Here is a 22,924-nt window from a genome sequence, read left to right on the forward strand (position 1 = left end):
TTGAACGAGGTCTGTTGTTTTGTAAACTACTTGAAACTTGCAATATGCTCACTACTCAATGTACAACTGTCACTGTTCATCAGAAATCTTTCTTGTTGATTAAACAGAGGTTTTACTGGTTTCCGCTCCCGTCTCCTGTATGAAATGTGTCGCGAATGCCGGAGAGCTTGTGTGTTCAGGCAGCTGCTTTTTGGGTTTTCGTGCTGAAAACGGCCGTGTGATCATGTGCACTGAACCCTAGCCCTAGCGGACGTCGGGCCTTTTCCTGCGCGACCTGAAGTCGTTAAGGTGCCACACTGACCCCTGTGGCCTCGGAGGCTCAGCGGACGAGCGATCAGGTGACGCGGGCGAGGGCGGGGCACACAGGATGCCCCCGCGGCGGAGCTCTGGGCGTGGGTCGGGGCTTTCGGGGGCCCCGCAGTTACAGCGCGCCTCTGCGCCCAGGGGCCCGATACACAGCCACCGCCCTGCACCAATCAGCTGGCCGAGTCAACAGGCCATAGACCGCCAGCCGCCACACCCAGCCTGGAGGAAGGCCCCCGCTCCAGATGGCCGAGCATCCGCCCGTCAGCAATCCGGACCGCGCCCACCCGTACTGTCGCCACAGTTACAGTAAAGCTCACACCCCCAAACTCCCTTCCCCATACCCCACAGGAGCTCACGTGAGACGGGAGATGGCCAGGGCGCTCACAAATTTACATCGGCCATCTTGAGCATGTGTGCATGTGCGTGTCACCTCCCATCCACCTCCCCCTGCCTCATCGCCTCCCCACCATGGCCATTAATATTTTAGTCTCCTTTCCACTCCAGGCTGCAAGGGTTAACTGAGGTGGAATGAGGGATGGCTTTGTTCCCATAACAACCTGTTTTGATGGAAATAGGCTGCACTCCAAAATTCAGCCTTTATATTGTCTTTGGGAAGACAGTGGCCTAATTCTAAAACTCGGCTAGATATGTTTGGAGGATGAACCATTCTAAACCCCCCCCCCCCCCAAAAAAAAATGCTTGCTTGTTTTCCTCGAACACACAGCTCAGCTACATTTGTGCAGCGCAGTTAAGACTCATTCGCGCGGCCATTTCCTCTCTGAAGGTGTGCATCTGGAATAAAGCCGTACAGCAAGCCCCAAGGTTTGCCCTCACCTTTCTTTCTCCATCCCACTCTTTACCCCCCCCTCCCTCTCCCTCTTTCTTCCTTTCTTGGGTTTGGCAGGCTATCACGGTCCTCCTGACCTTGCACATTTCAGTGTCTCTCACCGCATTGCATGAAGCCCTGCTTTTTGTCCCCCAGCCACAGTCAAGCACATTTAACCCTGAATGCACACAGTACGTGTGCAGCACGTTCACACTGGTCTGATCCTCAACTGCCTCCTCAGAGCCAGCAGGATATCAGTACATAAAACGTGATGAGATTTTTTAAAATATGAGCGAATGTGAACATAAAAATGTCAGTTACCAGTATCCAACGCCACCCTGCACCCTCTTTTCCACAGAATTTCACGGCTAGAGCCTGAATTACATGTGCCCCCACTAAACACATAGATGGATCTGAGAAGGATGAAGCCTGACATTTACAGGAATAATATTCCATTTCATTAAAAAATGAAAATGAGAAAAGAATCGGGGACGTCACCACACCAGATGTCCCCTGGAACAAAATAGCCTATAAATGCTGCCTGTTTGGATTTGCCTCATTTTATTAAGGCCCTGAAGACACTGTCCAATAAAACAATGAACCATTTTCCCTGTGTTTTTGCCGATGGACTCCGTGATGCCATCTGAGGCCGAGGATGCGGGGGTCATCCCCGTGACCTTTTCTGATTATTTTCGTGGAAATGGTGCGACAAACCGGTGAGGCCCTCGCGAATGCACGGCGCCAGGGCCATGCTGCCATGGCAACCTTGTGTGTTCACGGACAGAGAGGAAAGGTGAAGCAATGGGCCAGGAAGTCAGAATGGGTGTGAGGGCTCCATACAGGAAACACCCCCGTTTCCCTGACACCCCCAAACCCCCACACACACACACACACACACGCAAACTAGTTTCCACAGAGACCAGCACTGTTCATCTGACTCTTTGCAATAACCTATCAACAGGGCCGGGGGTTTTCCCCAATCCGTAGAAAGCCAGTATCCTGCACATGTGATATCATCTTCTCAAGCTGACCATTCAGTGCGATCAGGGAGAAATCGCTTCAAAAGCAAAACTACTGTGGACACGCCCTGCAGTTGATGTTCAGCGCGACTGCTTGAGGCCTTCCCTTTGAAACGGCCACAAGGCGTGCCAGCTTTGAACGAGCCGAGCGGGCCGCACCGTCACGCTCTTCTGCTACCACTGTCAGGAACAAGTGCCCTCATTGTGACAAAGGGAGGACGGCTCAATGTCGCCGTTTAACCAATCTACGACGGCGCTCGATTTGGCTTCTGCGTCTCAGAACCGTGGGAGCAAAGCCGTGCTCGAATGGTTTCCAGCAACTGTGTGCCAGTGTCCTCACTTATGAGCAGATAAGACGGGTCGCTTAAAGCAAGCCTTCCAAACTGTTCCTCCTTAAGCACATTAGGCTAGTGATAGTGATTTCTCTGCCCTGAGAAAATATAATTTGTAGCTTCAGCGGTCCTGTGAGACCAAGGCATTAATCAGACCACAGTGTTCCCATCTTCCCATCAAAATGAATAACTGCCTGCCTCAGGCGATATGCAATAATCAATAAATAACATTTCAAAAGTTTGTGTGCGGCATCATTTGTCATCATCCATCTACTTTAAAATTGATGATATACAATGAAAAAGATCACTGTAGGTACACAGCTACACGAGTAGTACCTTTCTGTGCATACACAGTGTTTCTACACACTGTTTTAGCAAAATAAATACACTTTCTTAGCCTGTGATCTGTTAGAACAGCAATGTTGACGTTAATATTTTTTTTTTTTATTGCTAGTTCTGAATATTTCAGGTGAAGAGTTGCCTCATTCTTCATACATGGCTAAAACATGTGAAGTAACACACAGACCTTGCTTTGTAAATTAAGGCTGGCCTTTTATTGTTGCACCAACACTCGGAGACTAAACCTATTGTAGTACAACACACTGGTAGCCTTCTTCTGCGTTTAGCGTAGCATTGATACTGGTATAAGCTTCCCAAATAATGACTGATTATACATCCTGATACAGCACTATAGGCAGTCCTGTCGTTTTGGAACTACAGAAACGTTAATTCAGCACTGCTATAAATGGAGCCTTTATGATTAAACAGTAAGAAAAACGTTCTGCATGTTTTCAGCAATATGTCCTCGGGAGACATGCAGTAATCGTATACGTTTCATATGTTTTACAGGCATGAATGCAGCTAGTAATAAGAAACCACTAACGACTAGGGGCAAATGCATCTCATGTTCAATTGTGAGTGAGCTGTAACCACCGTCCACCCCCCTACCCCCCCCACCCCGGCCTGTGTGCTGGTGTGCTACTGTTAATGCCTCCCTGAGACCTCTCAGCAATCAACTAGTAAAGAGGAGGAGGAGCGTTAAGTCATTTCTGCTGATCCTGCTTGTCGGCAGTATGGTTGAGCTATGGGCATGTGCACATGGATTTTACCTAATTTATAACATTCCTGGGTGCTTGACTGTGAGGCCAGGCGGAGAACTCGGATTGAACTGTGTATCTGTCCGCCAACCGCAGAGGACCCGGAGCCAAGGCTGGGAACCGCTAAGACCTACTGAGCCGTTTAGTGCAACCTGGAATTACAGAAACATTTCTGGCAGTTTTGGCGGGGCCTGGTTCATACTGCTGTTCTGTTTTTGTTTGTTTTTTCTTCTAGCGACAAACCCATTGGGCTTCATAAAGCAACCTCTGCCTGCCTGCCTACCTGAGCAGCTAACGCGAGTGACATGGCACAACACAGAGGCTGCTGTTGGTTACTCTATCCTCACCCGTGTCATGAAACTGTGACTCAAAGCCTCTCAGGTTCAGCCAGACGTAAACACAGACGCACACACACACACACACACACACACCTCATCTCACGTTGCAAAACACAATCATGCCTGGGCCAAAGGAGACGGTTTCACAGTCGGCGTTGTGCAAACAGTGCGGTGAGGGCAGACCCAATTTCCAATCCCCCAAAGGGATCCCCAGATTGCTAGCCCCCAATTCTATTTCAGGACTCTGAAACTAGGATGACTGGGAGCATGAGCGAAGGACAGGGGAAACCGGTGCATTCGGCAGAGAGTAGTACAACAAGGAAGAGAGCCATGAGGAGAGGGGTACAGCACGCGGTCAATGGCGCTGAATACTGCCAAGCACACATTTTCTTTTCTGTGTAATGCTATGCTTTGTGGTAGCACCTCACTTCCTTTTTCCCATAATACACTTTAATAAGAGTAGTACAACAAGGAAGAGAGTCATAAGGTTAGGGGTACAGCACACGGTCAATGGAGCTGAATACTGCCAAGCACACATTTTCTTTTCTGTGTAACGCTACGCTTTGTGGTAGCACCTCACTTCCTTTTTCCCATAATACGCTTTAATAGCATCGGATCTCCTTGGGAATTCCTTTCAAAGGGGTGGGGAGCTGCTGGCCGCTGACCGAAGCGGATCGTGTCACGTCTTCGTCAGCTAACGACGGTTTGTTTTTGATTTGGGTCAGTGGAAAGAGCCTCTGCTCCGAGGGAGGAAAAGCGGTGAACATGAACTCCGCGAGTGAGTGTGTCTTCAGACGCCCGTTTCCCAGCAGGCCTTGCAGAACGGGGGGGAAAAGCCTGGCCGCAGATTGCAATGGGCCGACCACAGAAATGCATGACTGTGGCCGGCGAGCTCCTGACCGTGTCTCCTCTGGGCCTGCTTGCGCACGGAGGGACGCTTTTCCACTTCCTCTCTCTCCTCCGCACACAGGGAAACGCGCTGCAGCTGTGTGAAAACCAGGGCTGTGCACGGCACACCCTGGGTCAAACTGAGCCCTCTTTAATCTGTCAATGATTTTGTCACCAGTATCTAGGAAAATTTAAAGAGTAAAATCCTCTACGAACTGTAGCCAACTGTTTTTGTAGCCAAGTTGTAAATATATATATATATATATATATATATATATATATACTCATTAAGTTATTATTTTATCAATGTTTTTACACTATTGACCATTATGGACCATTCACTATTCAACATTGGTAGAGTGGTCAGATGTGGCTTTGGTACATTTGCATAACACATTAGCCAGCATATGAATGACCACGCCCATTTACTAAAGTTACGTTTTCGTCTGTTGTTCCCCGGGAGTCCAAATAATATCCCGGAGAGATTCAGCTAGGACTGTTTCAGTTAAAAGCTGGCCTAAATCACCCAGCCAAGATCCGCTAAATATTGCAACGCTGAGAAGGAATCTTAGCGTCACAGACGGTAAGTAGGTAATAGCGCATCAATAATGAATCAAACATTATCTGACATATCCTCAGTCATGTGTGACTTGCCAGACTCAGAGCAGCGGGTAGTCAACCAAGGAAAATGCGTTCAGCACTGGCTATATATAATGTCTTTCCAGGTACGAACCTGGTGTTCCCTCTCGCGACCGCTCATTCCGATAAGACGGCGGAGAGCCCACGAGGGCCACCGCCCCTTTCTACCGGTCTCGCTTTGAGGGGAATAATTGAACAGGAAGGCTCGGAACGATACTAGCACAGTACGGCGCCGCCGCGGCGTGTGGCCGCTGGCCGCCGTGGGGCGCGTCCCTTCGGTTTTCGCCTGTTCGAGTCTGTTTTCGCAGCTCCCCCCGAAACCCGACGCCGTGCGAGACTCTAATTAGGAGCAGTCGGAAGCGCCGCATCAAAGCCGGACGGCCGAGCCCCGCGACGTTCTAAAGAGAGCTCGGGAGCAAGGAAGACAGGCAGCTCAATTAAATGAGCAACGGCTCGACCCGCTGCTAACACTGCTCTTGTCCTGATTTACAACCAAACTGACAGATATTCCGGGGCTATTTCGGCACATGAAATTGAAAAGTCCCATCCATAATACAGCCATTCGTTTTACATAACACTGTGAGGGATTACAGTAATTTTGAGGATTTCTTTCTTTAATGAGATTCCTCTCCTTGCACCTTCCCTCCTTCCCAGTGCACTAGGTGGGTGGGATCGCTTCAAAGGTCAATAAAACTGCCTTGCAGCATGCGTAGTGAAAGTGCACACACCATTTGATTAGCTGCCCTAATTATGGCCGTTTTGACATGCTTTCTTAATTACTCAGACTGACAAAAAACGTGCCCACGAGATCACATATGAAAAGGGCTGTGTTAGTCAACCAGCTACATCTCGCTTGCACTGTATTACAGCTGGTTCAGCTTCTCTGATTGAATTTAAATTGTTTCTCCCTCTCCTGAAAAATTGATTTGATTTCAAATTGCAAAGATGGATTTTTCACTAACTCAAATCAAAATGGGAGATTGAGAGAAGAAAGAACACAGAGTGGAGTACGTTGACTTTTTTTCAAGGCATGCTTGGGGTGAAGTTCTAAATTTCTGACTGGCCAAATTTAGCTGCACTGCAGCCATGCTGTTTGGCTGCCTTGAGCAGGGTGCTTATTAACTATGAATCAAATGGAGGTGGTTAAGACAGGGAGTGTGATGGGAAAACCCCCCCTCTCTGCACACACACACACACACACACCTTCATAAATACAAGCCCTGGAACAATCTGTAAATACATGGATGACTGCATCCAACCCCCCCCTCCATTCCTACACCCTCCAATTCCCTCATGATGGCCAACATGCAGCCCAGCCTGCCGGTCCAGCTGAGGCTAATTATGAGCGATTGTCACAGGGTCCATCTCTTGTTCTGTGTTGTGCAGAATACAGGATTGATATATCACAGTTCCCCCTGTACCCTATATAAAAACCCTGTATTTGACACACAGCAAGTCAACCCAGAAAAAACCAAGCACATGGCTTCCTTCACTCCATTTGGTTTTTTCTGACTGAGGTGTGCACTTGTTTAAATCAGCTTTTTGAAAATTCTGACCGATATTCCTTCTTATGATCTTTTTTTCTTTAGCTGCAGTGAGATTCCTGTGCTCGGTTTGTCATTCATTCACAACTTTACATCAGCAAGCCGCAGTGGTGGCCAAGTCTCCCTTTACAAGGGCATTTTATAAATGTAAAATGGACTTCCTGGTTAAGTAAAATATGTCAGAATGGCTTGGTTGTAAGAGTGCGGAAATGGTGGGGGTGGGGGTGGGCTATATATCATAATTGGGGTCTTTGCTATTGCTCCCATCAATCTCACCCCGGTCACTGAAACGGCTGCTCTCTAGCATTTAGTTTGCCACTCTGAGGGATTCTAGGAAGATGTTAGCTATAATTGTTTTAGTGAGTCTGCGAAAAAACACTTTTGAGGATTCAGTGTATTCACAGAGAGGAGAGGAAGAGACTATGAATAAAGAGAATGAATAAAAGGAACCAAAACCAGCTTTTTGGAGGACATTAATAGTTTAAATCACTAAGTAGATTATTTGTGACTTCCCCATTCTTAGAATACTCTTGAGTGGCCAGAATTCTCAGAATACTCTTGAGCGGCCAAAATGCTCAACAGAAAGCATCATGTTATTTCTGTGTACAGTGTATTTGGGGAATTCCACGATTAAAGCTGCGCCTCTCAGGCTGTAATTACTGCGGTTCCGTAGCGGTTAGAATGTTCCGCCTGTTACGGGGTGTTATCTACCTGTGACTCACCTGCACACAGGCAAGTGACTGATTGGTGGAACCTCTGCCCAAGGCTCAGCAGTATGATGAACTGCAGTAGCGCTGCAGAACGAGCACTCATTGAGCAACAGCATAGAGGCTAATGAGCGTGTTGCTATTTACACCCCGACAGTACCTCTTCATTTCACCTCACCTCACTAACAAAGCCAGGAATAAGGTGCTGAGCGAGAGTGTGGAAGAGAGGAGCGTTTATCACCATTTTTTCAACACTGTCTGCATGCCACAGCTGCCTCTGTGTCAGAGACAATGGCGCTACAGACTTACACCATATTTATTTTTGTCTGCAGATGCTACTACGTTGATGCAGTCACAACACCCACTTCTCTGGGCTGGTGATCCCTGTCAAGTTGATGTATTGCAAAGTGTGTACTACTGCTGCCAGTCAAGCACAGTATTCCACAAAAGCACGCCTACCTTATGGAGTGAATAATTCAAAACGCACTCAAATATTCCAACTGTAATCATGAAAATAGAATAGAAATAGATATATAGTAGAACATAGTAAATATAGTACTACCCGTAAGTAAATAACATATTTCCAGTAAATATTTTACTACTGTAAACACACACGCATGCATACACACAATAGAGAGAGATACTGCACAGATAGAGATGCAGATATAGATCAGCTGATTCATTTCCATTTCTGATATTCTACTAGCAGTGAAAATCCATCTAACATTAAGATTTAAAATCACAACACACAAAGGAGAGGACAACGGGTGCTTGTTAATCTTCTCCCCAAAGTCCAGGCTCTTGGAACAGGAGCACTCTGTGCTGGAGGTGTACCTGAGAAGAACAAACCGAGACTCTTCAGCCAAAGAATTAGAAGAATGCTCAAATCCGGCCGGGGAAACGAGGTGTAACCATCCTGTTAATTCTTCCGAAAAAACACCCGAAACCTTGCCCTTCGTTCCATTCAGCACCTGACCTTCACGCATGAACTTATGTCTCATTAATTCCTCCCGCCTTGCCGCCTCCTGCCATTACACAGAGTTTGACAAGCCATGGAAGGAATTCAACCTCAGGTGAGACTGTGACTACTCTGCTAAGAGGGAAAAAAAGAGTGTTCTTCCCCGTGTGTCTGAGTTCTGGTCTTCCATTTGGTGGTGAGAGTGCTTAGAAATGTAGGTCTACTCCACAGGGGCCAGGGACGTCACGCATTAAAACAGACATCTCTGGTCACAGAGGAAGGGTCAGTGCCCCTGTTTGTCCATAGTGCTTCAGCTCCAAGCAAACCCTGTGGCTCCACTCTGGTCATCTAAATAGAAAATCCTGTCTGATATTTTTTTTCCCCCACTGCACCAAATGAAATCCTATAGAAACTGAGATAAACTGAGATATTGTGATTGTGTGTCTATAAAAACCTGGCTATCACAGACAGTAGTGTACTATGACCTCCGATGACCGGGGTTAAACACATTATATAACTACACTGCTGTTTGTTTTGACTACTGCTTTTTTTGTTGGGGGGGGGGGGGGTGGTGGATAAAGTGACAAAGGAAAAACTATGTCAGCAACAATGCTGAATATTACCACGGCAATCCTGTGTTTTTGCTTACAGTAAGTTGTGACTAAATTATTCCAGCAAATGGGGGCATGTGCTGTTTGGGTGTGTGAATCCATTCCACACCATAGCCTAATAAATAGCCCATAATAATCAATGCAGAAATGAGCAATAATTGGGGAAAATATGGTATTTCCTCCATTATATACATTAATTTGTGTGTCTCAATTACTATTAACATGTGCTTCAGGAGGAAATCATTGTTGTCATTGTCACAATAGTAACTAATGTCTGTGACATTGCTTTAACCTTCAGTGTGGAGGAATATATTTCAAATTTGCCTGATCATTTTCACGATTCTAATTCCACAAAAAACCTGCTCAAACTGATCCATCCCCTAGTTGCATCCCCTGCTGTTGAAAGCTGTATAAAGATGGATTTAAACCTGGGGGCAGAAACTAGAGCTAGGATATATGTCTTACTTAAATACACTGCCAAATTAAGTCTGGGAGCTTGTGATCGAAATATGATCATTTCCCAACATTTCAAAGTTCCTACTGAGTATGTAGATAGAGAGTGCATTCACCATTTTATCGCTGATTTTGGTTCCCTCTTCGATGGCTAATTGTTCCACAGAGGATCTCATTAGCTGGACACTCCTACAGACTGAAATTGTGTTGCATACAGCCTGGTAGCTCTTAGAGAAGAGACAACAGGCCGAAGGAAGAGTAGGTCTGAATCTGAATTCTGTAGGCGCCCATTTTGAGCATCCAATCTCCTTCAAAATCCTGGGTAGGCAGCATCTGGGGAGTCCGTGTGGGAGTAATGAGTTCCTTAAGACGGCAGAAGGGGCATCGCTGTAGGTTTCCCTTAATCCAACTTTTTTCCCCTGATCTTCTGTCCGCTATTTCCCTGCAGGGGTTTACAGTCTCATGGAACGTCACTGGAAGGCTGAACAGGCTAATCTTGAAAAGGCTGAAAGTTTAGTCAGGCTCTAGAGATGACACTGAAAACCAACAGTTGAAATTAGGAGGAGAGCTTACAACAGGGGATCAGAGGTATGGTTAGCCCGGTTTGATTGAAGGGCGGCCTACTCTCCGCTGTCGAGCCTTTCCAAAAACGCATTCCTCTCTGCTTACCCATGAATCCATTATCTCCAGGGATGTGAAAAGGATTTCGCAGGTAAAACGAGAGGGGAACTCCAATCTGTGCCTGGGAACTGCGGTTCCACAAGCAGGAGCGAGGATGTGTTTATTTCCCGTTTCAGTCCTTGTTTGACAAGTTCTACCAGTCATGTGTGCAAAATCACTGCCTTTGGTCTGGAAGTTACTGCTGCGCTCTGCAATGCCTGCCAGCCTCGGAACACATGCGAGCCCGGGTGGGTGGGACGCCGCGGGAGGTCACGCAGGAAGTGCTGCTCTAACAAGCAACACCTGAGCCTTTAAGTACCGCTAAAGCCGCGTAGGCCTCACCTTCTCCGAGCCTCGCAAGGACAAACACACAGGAGAGCGCTGCCGAACGGAGAGAACCCCTCACGCCGCCGCGCTCCTTCTCCCTAACTGTTTGAACACGCCGACGAGCTCGCCACAGCACCCGCGGGGTCAGCGCTAAGCAAACAAGCACAGAGGCTTCGGTCGCGGGCATGTGCGCCGTCAAAACACACACCGACACAAGTTTCCACGTCTGGCTCCATACCTGCGGCACATCAACAATCGCTGGGCTTCTTTCCGAAAGGACAGGATAACGAGGTAAAACAAACGCGGGGCGGTATCGCGTTACACGGCGCTGACCTCCCGGGCTGTTTTCCGAGATGGCGGTCCGGCATGCCCGCGCATCCCGCGTCACTTCTGCAGCCCGAGACAGCACGCGGCCGGGGCTCCGCGTCTGCCCAGGGCCGTGCGTGAATACCCTCCGCCACCGTCACATCTATTTTAGCCTCGTTGTTGCGGTGGCGGGCGGGAGCAAAGTGAAGCCATGGATTCAGACTCCGCGCCTGGCCAGCACTGAGTAAACAGGCGAGGGAGGGACGTTACAATGCGAGGAGCCCGCGGGCTCCCTGCAGCCCCAGTCTCGGGAAGAAGACCAGAGGAGGCGAGCTCTACTCTCCGGGTAATGGCCGCCGCGGCAGCGGTTGCCAAGGGAATAGCGTGGCAAGCGGCATAAACCAGTGAGGCCACATGAAAGGCACTTTGGCAACGGGAAGAGGCACCGTCTAATTCCAATGGTTCCTATTACAGAGGCGCGTTCTAAATTCAACCGGGGAACCTGGCCCCGTTCTGTATTTTGACAGCACAGAACACGGGAGGGGTGTAAATCTTTCCGCAGCCTGCGAGCAGAAGGAGCTTGTCAGAGAGAGCAGATCAAGGAGGGACGGTCGCGCTGCAAGTGCCGAGCTGAAAACCGTCAAGGGTTTAAGCGCTCTGCCATGGCGGCAAGTACTTTACGGGCCGTCAAAATTGCTACAGCTTTATTTCATAAAGCGACAAAACGCAGACACAGTCATATTACCCCACTGAAAAAATCTGACTCCCAGCTCATTCTGTTATGCAGCATTAATGAGGAAAGGGAACGGGTTCCCAGGCGGACACAAACAATAGCCAGAAGGGATGGAAGCTCTTAAGTGGTTTCTGAAAAGGAGGCAACCCTATAAAATAAATTGCAACTTTTTCCACGAGTAAAACACATTTGTTGTTTGGGAGCCTTTAATATGAGCATCGTAAAAAAAATGTGACTGAAGCCTGCCCAAGTAGGCTGCCAGTTTGGGCAGACCTCATTCTGGGTAGTGCTTCGACACGTGTTCTGTGCTCCTTGGATGTTCTCATAAGCAAGGCAGCATGTAGAATTAGGAAGTGATTCAAGTACTTTAGATGAATGCTTTGCTTTAGGCACTAGTACATCCTAATGTAATGCAGTTAGGCTGAACTTACGGGGAAAGTCCAGATCAAAATCAATGTTCTATGATTTTATCAGGCACTTACATGCATGACTGAGAGAGATGAGGAAAACAAAACTGAAATGGAACAAGTAGAGAGATAATGAAAGCACATTCTATAGGAATGAAAAGCACCTGAATCTCCTTTAAGAAATGGGGCCAACACCCAAAGAGCAGTAGACATTTGCACAGAGCAGTCGGGAAGATGTGCAACTGTCTCCAGTAAGATTCTATTCTATTATATTCTATTCTATTCTAGACGTTTCCCCTTCTACAGTCTTCTACAGTGATGCTGGCAGCCCTGCCCAGGTGTGGCTGACAGAACTATCATTATGACCTGAGACGAGGATTCTGAAAGGGACGTGTGTAGCAGCCGCAAAGTCCACTGCAGCAAAGATTGAGTTAATGTTGCTGAAGATCCTCAGCCGCCATGACCAAAAGGCCACAGCTGACAGAGGGATCAGCGGTGGTGAGGACTGGCCTGTGGCAGGACATGTTGGACTGGATGGCCTGGTGACATCAAGCCGGCCTCATCAGGCTGACAGCTGGAATGTTTACAGCTTCCTCTGAGGGAATTAAAACGCTATCTACAGTGGCTTATTCCTGCTGTATTTGTTGTTTTTTTTTTTTCAAAGTCTCCAAGTGTTTTAAATTGAGGCAATGTACTGTTGCCTGCCCATTGTGGTGCCTTCAAGCTGACTGGTTGGAGTTGATCACACTGACATGGCCAAGGGCACTTATTGGATGAACATCTTTGAAGCTTCTATCCTACTCTCCACCCCCCTCCCCCACCCCACATCACCTCTGTCATCTTGCTCAATTTTATAAAAGCAAAACTGAGTACTGTGGCTTCAGGGGGTCATAGGGTTGCAGATTACCATACAGAGAGCCCTTAAAATTATCTGCTTGACAGGGACGAATAGCGGGATTCCCAGAGGACTGGAAAAGCCTCATCTGTGGCAGTTCCCCATCTCTAAGCCCAGATATAGGGGCAGGCTTGCCTCCATACACAGGAAGGATTGAGTTTACAAATGGGGTAGCTCCATGCATCAAATAACTTGAGTGATCCCCCAGTCTGTCACCCCATCTTTCCACAAAGCTAATCCAGTCTTTAACTTAAGCTCCCTCTGAGTTAAAACTGTCTACAATGGGATTTAAGACAATCAAGATAATTGGCTGTTCAAACACACAGCACCATTGGCAAAATTTCATAAAAATCCATTATTTCATCTTTAAAAGTATACAGCACTAATTTGAATTCAGGGGGGAAAGCAATGTCACCCCCCCACACACACACACACATACACACATATACCTCCCATTGCTACATTTTCCTTAATCTGTTTGAAAAAATACAGTCCTTTGGTGGAGGGTTATGGGTGTCTTCTGACAGATCCACATACAACTGATCCGACTGCTTTTTCCATGTTGGCTTGGACTGGTAGTGTTTGGCAGCTTGTGCCTTAACATGACTTCCAAACACATGTTGAGGCCTTAGTGCATCCTCATGTAGTGTGACCACTTTTCCCAAACAACTAAAAACAGTTTCCCACATGATCTATTTACAAAGGGGAGAATGTTGGAAATTGCAAAATTACAACTTTACCGCTCTCTCTACCCTACATGTATTACAATTGAGCAGGAACCAGACTGAGATTACAGGGCGGTACAGGGGGATAAAAAAGTGATATTGAAAACACATTTTTTGTGGACGTTTATTTACATTCAGGGCAGGACAAGGTTTTTGTAGGTCTCCTCCAGCAGATTTGTTTCCAAGTTCATTTTCTGCAGGAAATCAAGACCTGAGCTTTAATTAAACACTTTGCACTGCTGTAACAGCCTCTGATATCCCTGGTGAGCCCTGGTGTGCGAATATATTCTTAACTTAGAATAGGGGGCATTTTGCAGCCTTAATAAGTAGGAATCACAAATGCAGCCCTGATATTATAAAGCCATTTTAATCTGAACATCTAATAGCTTGACCTACTTCATATTATGCTTTTTCAGGGCAGTTGTTCCTTGTAAAACGGCCAGTCTGGCCACACTTAATTATAGCCAACCGTAAAAAAAGCACATCAGCAGTTAACAGCATGACTGCTTTGCACTGTTAAAAAACTCAATCAAATCTTATGCTTTTATGAACACATCGGCCCTTTGCAGTCAATGAAGGCAACGTGGGGCCTCTTTGTGTCAACTCGTGGCTTGGACTGGGCTACGGTAAGTGCTGAATAATAGATTACGCCCTGTGTCTGAGATACGCTTTCAGCTGGGAGAACAGAATGGAGGAGAGGAGTGTGACCGCTCTTGGTTCGGAAGCCCTTCTCTGCTCAGACAAAGCAGAGACTCAGCGCGGATCGGGGCTGCGCTGCGAGACGATGTGGCAGCGCAGCAGAAAGTCAAGTCTGCCGAGGGTCACAGGGGACAGGACTCCTCTCTCCTCCGCTAAATCTGCTGACAGCTCAGGGAGTGCAGGCCTCCAGTGTTGACCCAAAAATCCCTAATTGCCAACTGGGGGATTCCAGACCCTCCACATGCGCTCCCCACTCCGTAAATCCACTTCTTCTAAGAGCAGCCAACTCATGTTTAAGGAGGCGTCCTCATCCCCACAGAAGCAGCTTCGGATAAGGTTGGGGGGGGGGGGGGGGGGGGAGCTTTGGAGTGGGAATGACTCCGAACATACCCTGAGTCCCCTTTCAGAGCCCAATTAGCACGCATGTCCTAGCTCTGTCAGCTGTTCCTAGCTTTAGCCAAGCTGCACAAAAAGGGTACCCTACACTACACACAGTCTAACGAATCGCTCAGGGTCTGAGCGATCCCACCCCCTAATCTCAGGTCAGCCAGGGACTTTTCACACAGCAAAATCTCCCAGGATTCCCTCTCTACCTGTACCTTTTTTCTCTCAACCTGTCACTGCAAAAACCTGTACATGTTCACACTCTAGCACACCAGATTATTGAGGCACATGCTAGTATTGTCTCCCTTCAAAGACATGACGATTGTACTATACTCTGTATTTTTATGATGTGATAAAGTAACTGGTGATTAACTGAAACACTATCAAAAACACCCTCTATGCTCTGTTTATGAATTGCGTTAGTAAGGACGGGGAGTTCCAGGGAGAGGTCATTGTAGCTCAGTTTTACTTATCTGTGATAACCAATCTAGTCTATGAAAAACAGGACTTGAGTGTTGAGTGCCTTTACTATGTAATCTTAATGGTTTACCCATTTATCTTTTGCTGACAGAACTGCGCTTCAGGCGCTTTTTTTATATTGCATGAAACCATATATCGCTAAGATACAGAATCTTTCCAAACTGGGTACTGGAGTCGGGCAATCATTTCGGGCAATGCACTTTTCACTGTTAAATCCACAGGCGTCTACATGACATCAGCCGGAAATTAGACTACAGGAGCATTCAATTTATTTTACGAGCATTGTATCAGAAGCGTGGCTTAATCCAAAAATATTTCTCCAGGTAAGCCTGATAGTTGCCGACCACCCTGGTAACAGCACTATTGTCTACAACCCTGTGTGCGATTCGTTTCTTTTTCAATTTCAAGAAAATCTTCGTTGCTTGGACGAAAACACGAGTTTATGGATTGTCTCATTCGAAGATGCTTTGGCGAAATAAAACGGACTGTTGCCGGGCATTCTTGTGTATACCGAGCACCCACCCAATGTGACATTATACAAATGTGAAGCTGTTAAAAGGGTAGGCCTATTAACTGTAATTTTCAGTACCCAAGCATATTTGTGCAGTCTTAACCTTTGCATGGTCGAACTGGCCTATGCCGTTTCGTGAAAAGATGATACATTTCTGCTCGGACTGCATGCTGCGGCACTGAATTTAACTACTTCACTGCGGAGAAATGGCCACGGGCATCCACACAAAGCCTGGAACAAATAGACGATGGCGTTTTCTACGAACGTCTGTAGACATTTCATGTACATTTACATTTAAAAATAGCGATGAATAAAATCATTAGTTGGGCTGCTATCATTCATTGATTAATTAATTAATTAATTTAACCAGCAGTAGTAAAAATGTCAGGTGTGTTACGATATAAATAATTACATTACAACGTTGTATATGCATATTCCGCTATATATTATATTCATATATAGACTACAGTGCATCATTTTACTCTGCACCGAATATAAACTATATGTTCACCAAAGTCTTCATATGGTAAAGCTTGGAAATAAATAATAACAGTGAGCGTTATGCATTATAGGAGGTGAGATTACTCCCCCCCCCCCCCTTAAATTGTCTTCTAATACAGTAAAATTGCTTCTCATCTCAGAATGACGAAAATGAATGAATGAATGAATGCATAATATTATGTCATTATAATGACATGCTGTTTGCAATGACTGTATCCTACTTTCCTGCCTTAACGTTCCATTACTTGTCCTATAATAACACAAACGGTTTTGAAATTAATGATTCAGAAAAAGCAAATAGCCTAATAAGTGTCTGCACTACAGTCGCGCAAGTATGAACATACTGATGTCAATTCAAAAATAATGTGGTAGATTAGTCAACAGAACTTTATATTGGACAATGAAACTAATTGGAGGACAGCAGTCTAGTTTCCATGGATACCTCTACCTCTAAAAGTCTGCACTTCAGGTAGCCTAGATGATTTCTAAAACGACATAAATGTTCTATAAAACATCAGGATCTTAGATTATAAATGTTGCAGATTCAGCCACATGGTTTATCTCGCTGTAGTAAAACAGCAAAACGCATACAAACATGAATGTTGTAAACAACCTACACACAACACTATACGAGTTAAAGACGTTATATTCTTTGTTCTATACTTCAACAGTAAATATCCGGTATTGATTCAACTCTAACAGAGTAAATATGATCCAATAGGGACCATATATACTCCGTTGGAGTTGGTTTAACACTGAACATTTTACTGTGTTAAAGCCGGTTCTTTTGCACCTGTCAGCCAAATCTGACCTCATGCGGTCCCGGTGGAAGTTGTAGTTAGAATGGCGTGTTTACGCACTCTGGACGAACTTTTTAATATGTAATATTTCTAAATAAATTACAACCTTGTTAATTAATTAATGCTTGAGCCTTCTGAGTTGCGACACATTTCTAAGGAATAGACTATCTATGACTGAACTGCTACGGAACGCTCTTATCTACGACTGAACTGCTACAGGACGCTGAAACGCTCCAGCTAGCGCTGACTGAAAATAAGTATCTACTGTGATGCAAACTTGTTTTACTATAGCATTCTAGTTTGTATTTGCATAAATAATGTCCTATGTTAACTTTCTGCCGATCTAAGAAGGTAAACTTTTGCTTACTGATATATGTTTTTGAGAGAGTTTATTAAACAATCAGCAAGCTCATAGATCTGTGTGTGTTTCGAGTTGGCTCCCCTAAACAACATCTCATATGCTGTAACAGCAAAATATTAGTTAATTTCTAAAAGACCTTTGGGATGTAACCTATTTCAGGGCGCATACAGCAGCAAATTAGCGCACACTACAGACTCAGCTCTGCATTGTTCGCTGGCAACCGACAATGAAAAAGGAAATAGCCTAATGTAATCTGATGTAATTGTTTAACTATGTTCTCAATACCAGTAAATCACGGGCTAAGTCAACCTACCGAAACAAAAGGTATGTAACCTACACCTCTTCTCACTGGGTACGATCATTCCATGGGCAGACAAAAAACTTATGGATCTGTCAATAGGCGGTAATGTTGGACTTACCTACCACGGTGTATCTATCCATGTAATTAAGCACATTCCCAAAACTGAGAATCCCTGCGGCTGCCGTGGGAGACCTGCATTTTAGGAGTGCGGCACGAAATTTTTGCCCGGGTTTGCATGGATGGAGATCGGGGTTTGATTTCAAGCCGGGACTCATGCTGCCTGACAGCGTCTGCACCTCGTCCGAACTGCTGCAGCCCTCTATCTCGCACCCATCGCTCTCCACACACATCTTCTGACACGAAAGATCCAGCGCAACGAAAATGAGCGGCACAACAGTGAAAAGGCAGCAATCCTCTCAGGATCAGAATCGCGATGAAATATTAATCGCGATGTAGGCTTTAAGCGTTTGAAGGGGGAATGTTGTCCTGGTACATGTTTTGCCAGCAGTGCAGTGGCCGTCGATAGCGTTCCTTAAGGGTTTTCCCACTGCCCTATAGTGCCGTTTAGAGTGGACTAGAGGGGGTGTGTCGGTATAGCTAAACTCCTCCCCTCCGAAGCCGGCGAATGATGGAAGTTGCACCTGATGTAGAGAATGCTGAGAATTGCAACTTGAGCTATCATGAATGCAGAGCATTTCGCAAAAATGCCGCTGTTGGCGCTTGTACATCCGCGACAGTGCCTGTCAGGGAGAGATTGTATGATATGAACCGTTTTATCAGAAGTATTTCCTCATAAAAACATGCTGAAAAATCAACAAGGTATGCTATGCAGAACACTGTGAGGATTATAAAGCTGTCTGAAATATATTTCTTCGATTTTGGCATTGAGTGGCTGGTTGTTCAAAAATTGTTTTTTTTTTTCCGGCGCATGGTTCTAACAAGAAGTTGCTACATATTAAATATTACTGTTCAGAACATTAAGTGTAACATAAGTCAAAGTGTGGGGTATTTCACATACCCTCGATTGTTACATTTTAGTATCAACCCGAAACCTGATTCAAAGCTGAAATACAGTCTAGCTCCAGAGACATGGCTTCCTTGAGAAATAGCATGGTACTTATAGTTTCTGCAGAGTATGCCTATTTTACGAATGATCAGAACTAGCTAATTTACGATGAGAAGTTGTAGCTGGTGAACGGAATGCGTGTTTTGTTACTTGGTACGGGGCAATTTACTTGCGCATTTTAGCTTTGGAAACGAGTAAAGTTTTATAGCCTACCGCTGAGTTATGCAGAGCACTTATCTTAAACAGTAACAATACTCAGGGTCCTGCAACATTATCGGTGCTAATGGCGCTCAGTTATCCGATATCCTTATAAACAGCATTTTTAAAGTGTAACATCTTTGCACATTTGCAACGGCATGATTATTTACAAAATGAGAATGAAATGCGCGTCAGAAATAAGCCACTACACTAAAACAAAATCATAAAAATATCATAATTGCATGTTATTATTTTTATGAAAAACAAAGTTCTTAGCAAGTCTCATTCGTTCACATAAAATCAAAAATGAATGTTTTCATTCCAGGACCTGCATGTTTAAATCTATGCAGATATAGCGTAGCTTCGGTATTCATACAGTGCATTGGACTTTGTGTTCAACTTGTTGTTTCCGGGCAGGTCACAAGGGGGCTTTTAATAAGTAATGTTTTGACAATGAGTTGCCATTTGGCCACATTGTCTCAGCTAACTATGTGTGACAATGTGGAGACAATTTGATCCGATGCCTCTGTATGAATTGATTAACTGGTCTGTATTCTCTCGTTTTTCTACCACTTTAAAATTTGTCTAAAGGATTAACTTGAAACGCGATTATGCTAAACCAGTCAGCGTTGATAGCACACGTCCGAAATCATTAGAACAAAGTCGCTTACCACCCTATCTTTTATTGCAGATTTGTACGTTCGAGAAGTATGCCGTGGAAATCGTCCTATTGACTTTAGCCGGGACTGTTCAATAGACAATAGTCAGTAGTCTTGATACAGTCGTAATTTCTGTTCCTTTTTTGAGTTTAATTTACGTTTATTTTAGATGTGGAGATAATTGCACTGTTATATTGCCCTGCAGTATCAACTATACACGATTGTCAGTACGTATAACGGCAAAATATAGCTCATTATTCTGAATTGGTATTGATAGTGGTTGCCAAGGAGGATGGGTCATGGAATTTTCTAATATTCAGCACCCTGGAGAGCTCGGGGGGGGGGGGGGGGGGGGGGGGGGAGGGGGAGAGGGGGTGGGTTATTGTCTGGCAACCATATTGTTGTAATATAATAATATTATATTATATAAATGTGCATTGTAATGTGCACGTGACAGTTTTAAACCTTTTTCGTCTCTTATTTAATTTCACGCACAAAACCATAGTTATCTTATGAACGTCAAGTTCCAGCATCTCTGACTTGGTGTTTGCTTTTTTTCGGAAAAGAAAATCTGGAAGACCAACTCCTAGTGTTGGTACTAGTGCTGATAGACCGTTCAAAAAGTTCAACGGTGCATTCATAGATCAAAGGCATTTTATCTAATGTTGACAGAATAATTTCAGTAAATTAATTATTCACAGAATTTTTAATGTTGCAGTGCTTTACTGTGACAGCAGTTACATTTTGGGCAAAAATAATAATTAATAATGAGTTGTTTCAAGGGTGCAGATTTACTGTACCTGTCCTAACAGGAAGGGCCTGTTCCATCCATTCAGTAGGTGGGCCAAAGTACATAGAGAATGTTACCCAGATGTAGAGAGTCTCATATCATGCATTCAGTGTGTGCTTATGCATTCACACAACCCCTAATTCTTCACATTCATTACATAACTAAAACCATTATTAAAACAATGAATCCTTTCGTCTGATAAGGGGACTCTCTATGTTCATAGTTTATAACTGCCCCAGTTCTTTGACTGTCAGGTCTTTTGATTTTGAAAATGAAAATGTAAAGGACAATTTGCATTATTTGAATTTTGTCCGGGTAGATGCGTGCCAACACAGAAGTGAATTTGCAAACAGCAGAACTACTGTGGATTTTCATTTATGACAGTCTTGTATCGTGAGAGGGTGGTTGGCCTTCAAACATTGAAAGTAAGACGACTAATTGAATTATCATTCATTTTTGTCATCAATCATGCAGTTACAACAAGAACATGTTATTTCAAATGTACAGATTTGATGGTTTCCATTTGCATTTTAATTAGTTTTGTCATGTATTGTATGGAAAATGAAAAGTCAAATGGGAAAATTGTCAGATAAAGTGCGTTAGAAAAATGAAGATGCAAACTGGACTTTTGCATTTGAATTTGAATTATGTCATGATGTTTGCACACATCCAATGAAAAAGAAATGCAATTGCCAATTTGCTTTTTAATTTGAAATATAGCCAGTTTGCTTCCAGGATAAACCTTTAATGTGTGATGTAGTATGATCACAAAACAAACGTTTGTTCATGTTACTCACACCTGCTGGTAGAATGTGGGAATTTTCACTTGGTCTGTAAAGGGTATATTACAGTTGCACATAATCCATGTCCACGCAAGCACCAATGTAATTCAAAATCCGTGTCTACACAAACAGCAGGGCAATGTGCACATTGAGTCAAACAAAAAACCAACACATATCACTGTATCTATAATTATATGTTTATTATATATTATATATCTATATTATATAAGTTTGTGATAAAAAAAAACTTAGTCATTGATAATTCCGCTCTACTTTAATTACAGTTACAATTTGGGCTACCTTGCATAAGTCAAAAATGGCTGATTAGGCTACTTACATGATTTTGACAATGAGGCGTCCGTTCAGTAGCTAGTGTAGAAATAGACGTTTTGGGGTGCTCCTGTGTCAAATTTGTGCCTTGTTGGATTAGGATACATTGGGATTAGGATACTTTTGTGTGAAATTCTGATCTTTTTTCAGCAACTGCAATTACATTTACTATTTATTATTATTGCAAGAATTCAATGTTGGCTACAGTTCAAAACAGGAGGTTAAAGTAGGCTATAATCAATCAGCGTGATGGCAAAAATTATAGAGAACAAGACAAATTTCGAAAACAACCCAAATTTTGAGGACAGCAATGTTGGAATAGCATTTCGTGGCTGGAAAACTGGCTGTCAAATAGTATTTGCAGCAAAAATATATTTACTGTAAATTTCACCTGTCATCAAATTTTGGCCAGTATACTTTGCAGATCTACGGCTACAGTAAGGATTTTTTTATTATAAAATTGCCGTGAAAACTACAGAAACACTTACAAAATTAGAGCAAGATAAGTGGGACACAGAACTGAAATATTTGATTTGTTGCTATTTTTTGTCATATCAACACACCGGCAAAGCATTCATTTTGAAAACTGAAGTTTACAAGGATATGAATACGAGGTATAATCCTGAAATAATGCTGTACGACTGAGGTTCTGAGGTTTCCAAGGTAACTTACATTGTATGTTTATGACATAGACTTTTAAAAATTACGTAGACCTGAAAAAATTTTCATAAATCATCTCACACCAAACAGGCAAAGAAACTGGCTGTTATTGTCATATTCCTAAAAAGAGCCTTTCACTCTGTAAATGTGCACAGTCACAACATGAGAAGACTACAGCAGTGGAGAGGAACTTTTGAAAGTTAGTTCATAGCATTTTCAATATGTTTCATTAAGATCTTAAAAGATCTCATGCATCACTGCCACACTGGACTGTTTGGGATATTAGCTAGATGTCGTCTTCTGTGTGTTGCTATCAGTTATTTTTAGACATAAAATTACTGCATATCTATAATTTAGCTTTTTATTTCCTCCATGCTGTTGTACCTAAAAGCAGATAATGTCACCTCCTATGAAGTAATTATGAAAATTACTTCATGGGATTAATCAAAATCAGATGCTTTGTGTTTTCATATTTGGCTGGAATGAGTAGTGTAGTCCCTGAGAGATGGATGCATGGAGTTATAAGGCTTGTGAGTGTTAACATGATTATGTGCCATCTCAGTATGAGCTAGCAGGGTTTAGCAGCTAATGAGAAATGGTTTAACTGTAATGCACAAAAGTCTCTGTCCGT

The 22,924-nt window shown here is 44.2% G+C and overlaps 1 protein-coding gene across 3 annotated transcripts in view; it reads right to left on the reverse strand.

Annotated features, from left to right (window-relative positions):
- spns2 (SPNS lysolipid transporter 2, sphingosine-1-phosphate) overlaps window positions 1-18,375 on the reverse strand; it is a 70,549-nt gene extending 52,174 nt beyond the window's left edge. For 2 of the 3 annotated variants that reach the window (XM_064352182.1, XM_064352181.1), the window contains exon 1: window positions 17,927-18,375. In XM_064352182.1, the coding sequence (XP_064208252.1) occupies window positions 17,927-18,158 (232 nt within the window). In that variant the 5' untranslated portion in view covers window positions 18,159-18,375. The remainder of the gene's footprint in view (window positions 1-17,926) is intronic. The other variant, XM_064352183.1, reaches the window with a different exon arrangement.
- Window positions 18,376-22,924: the final 4,549 nt, after the last annotated feature.

The sequence above is a fragment of the Anguilla rostrata genome, chromosome 9 (assembly GCF_018555375.3).
Source record: "Anguilla rostrata isolate EN2019 chromosome 9, ASM1855537v3, whole genome shotgun sequence".
In the NCBI taxonomy this organism is placed as follows: domain Eukaryota; kingdom Metazoa; phylum Chordata; class Actinopteri; order Anguilliformes; family Anguillidae; genus Anguilla; species Anguilla rostrata.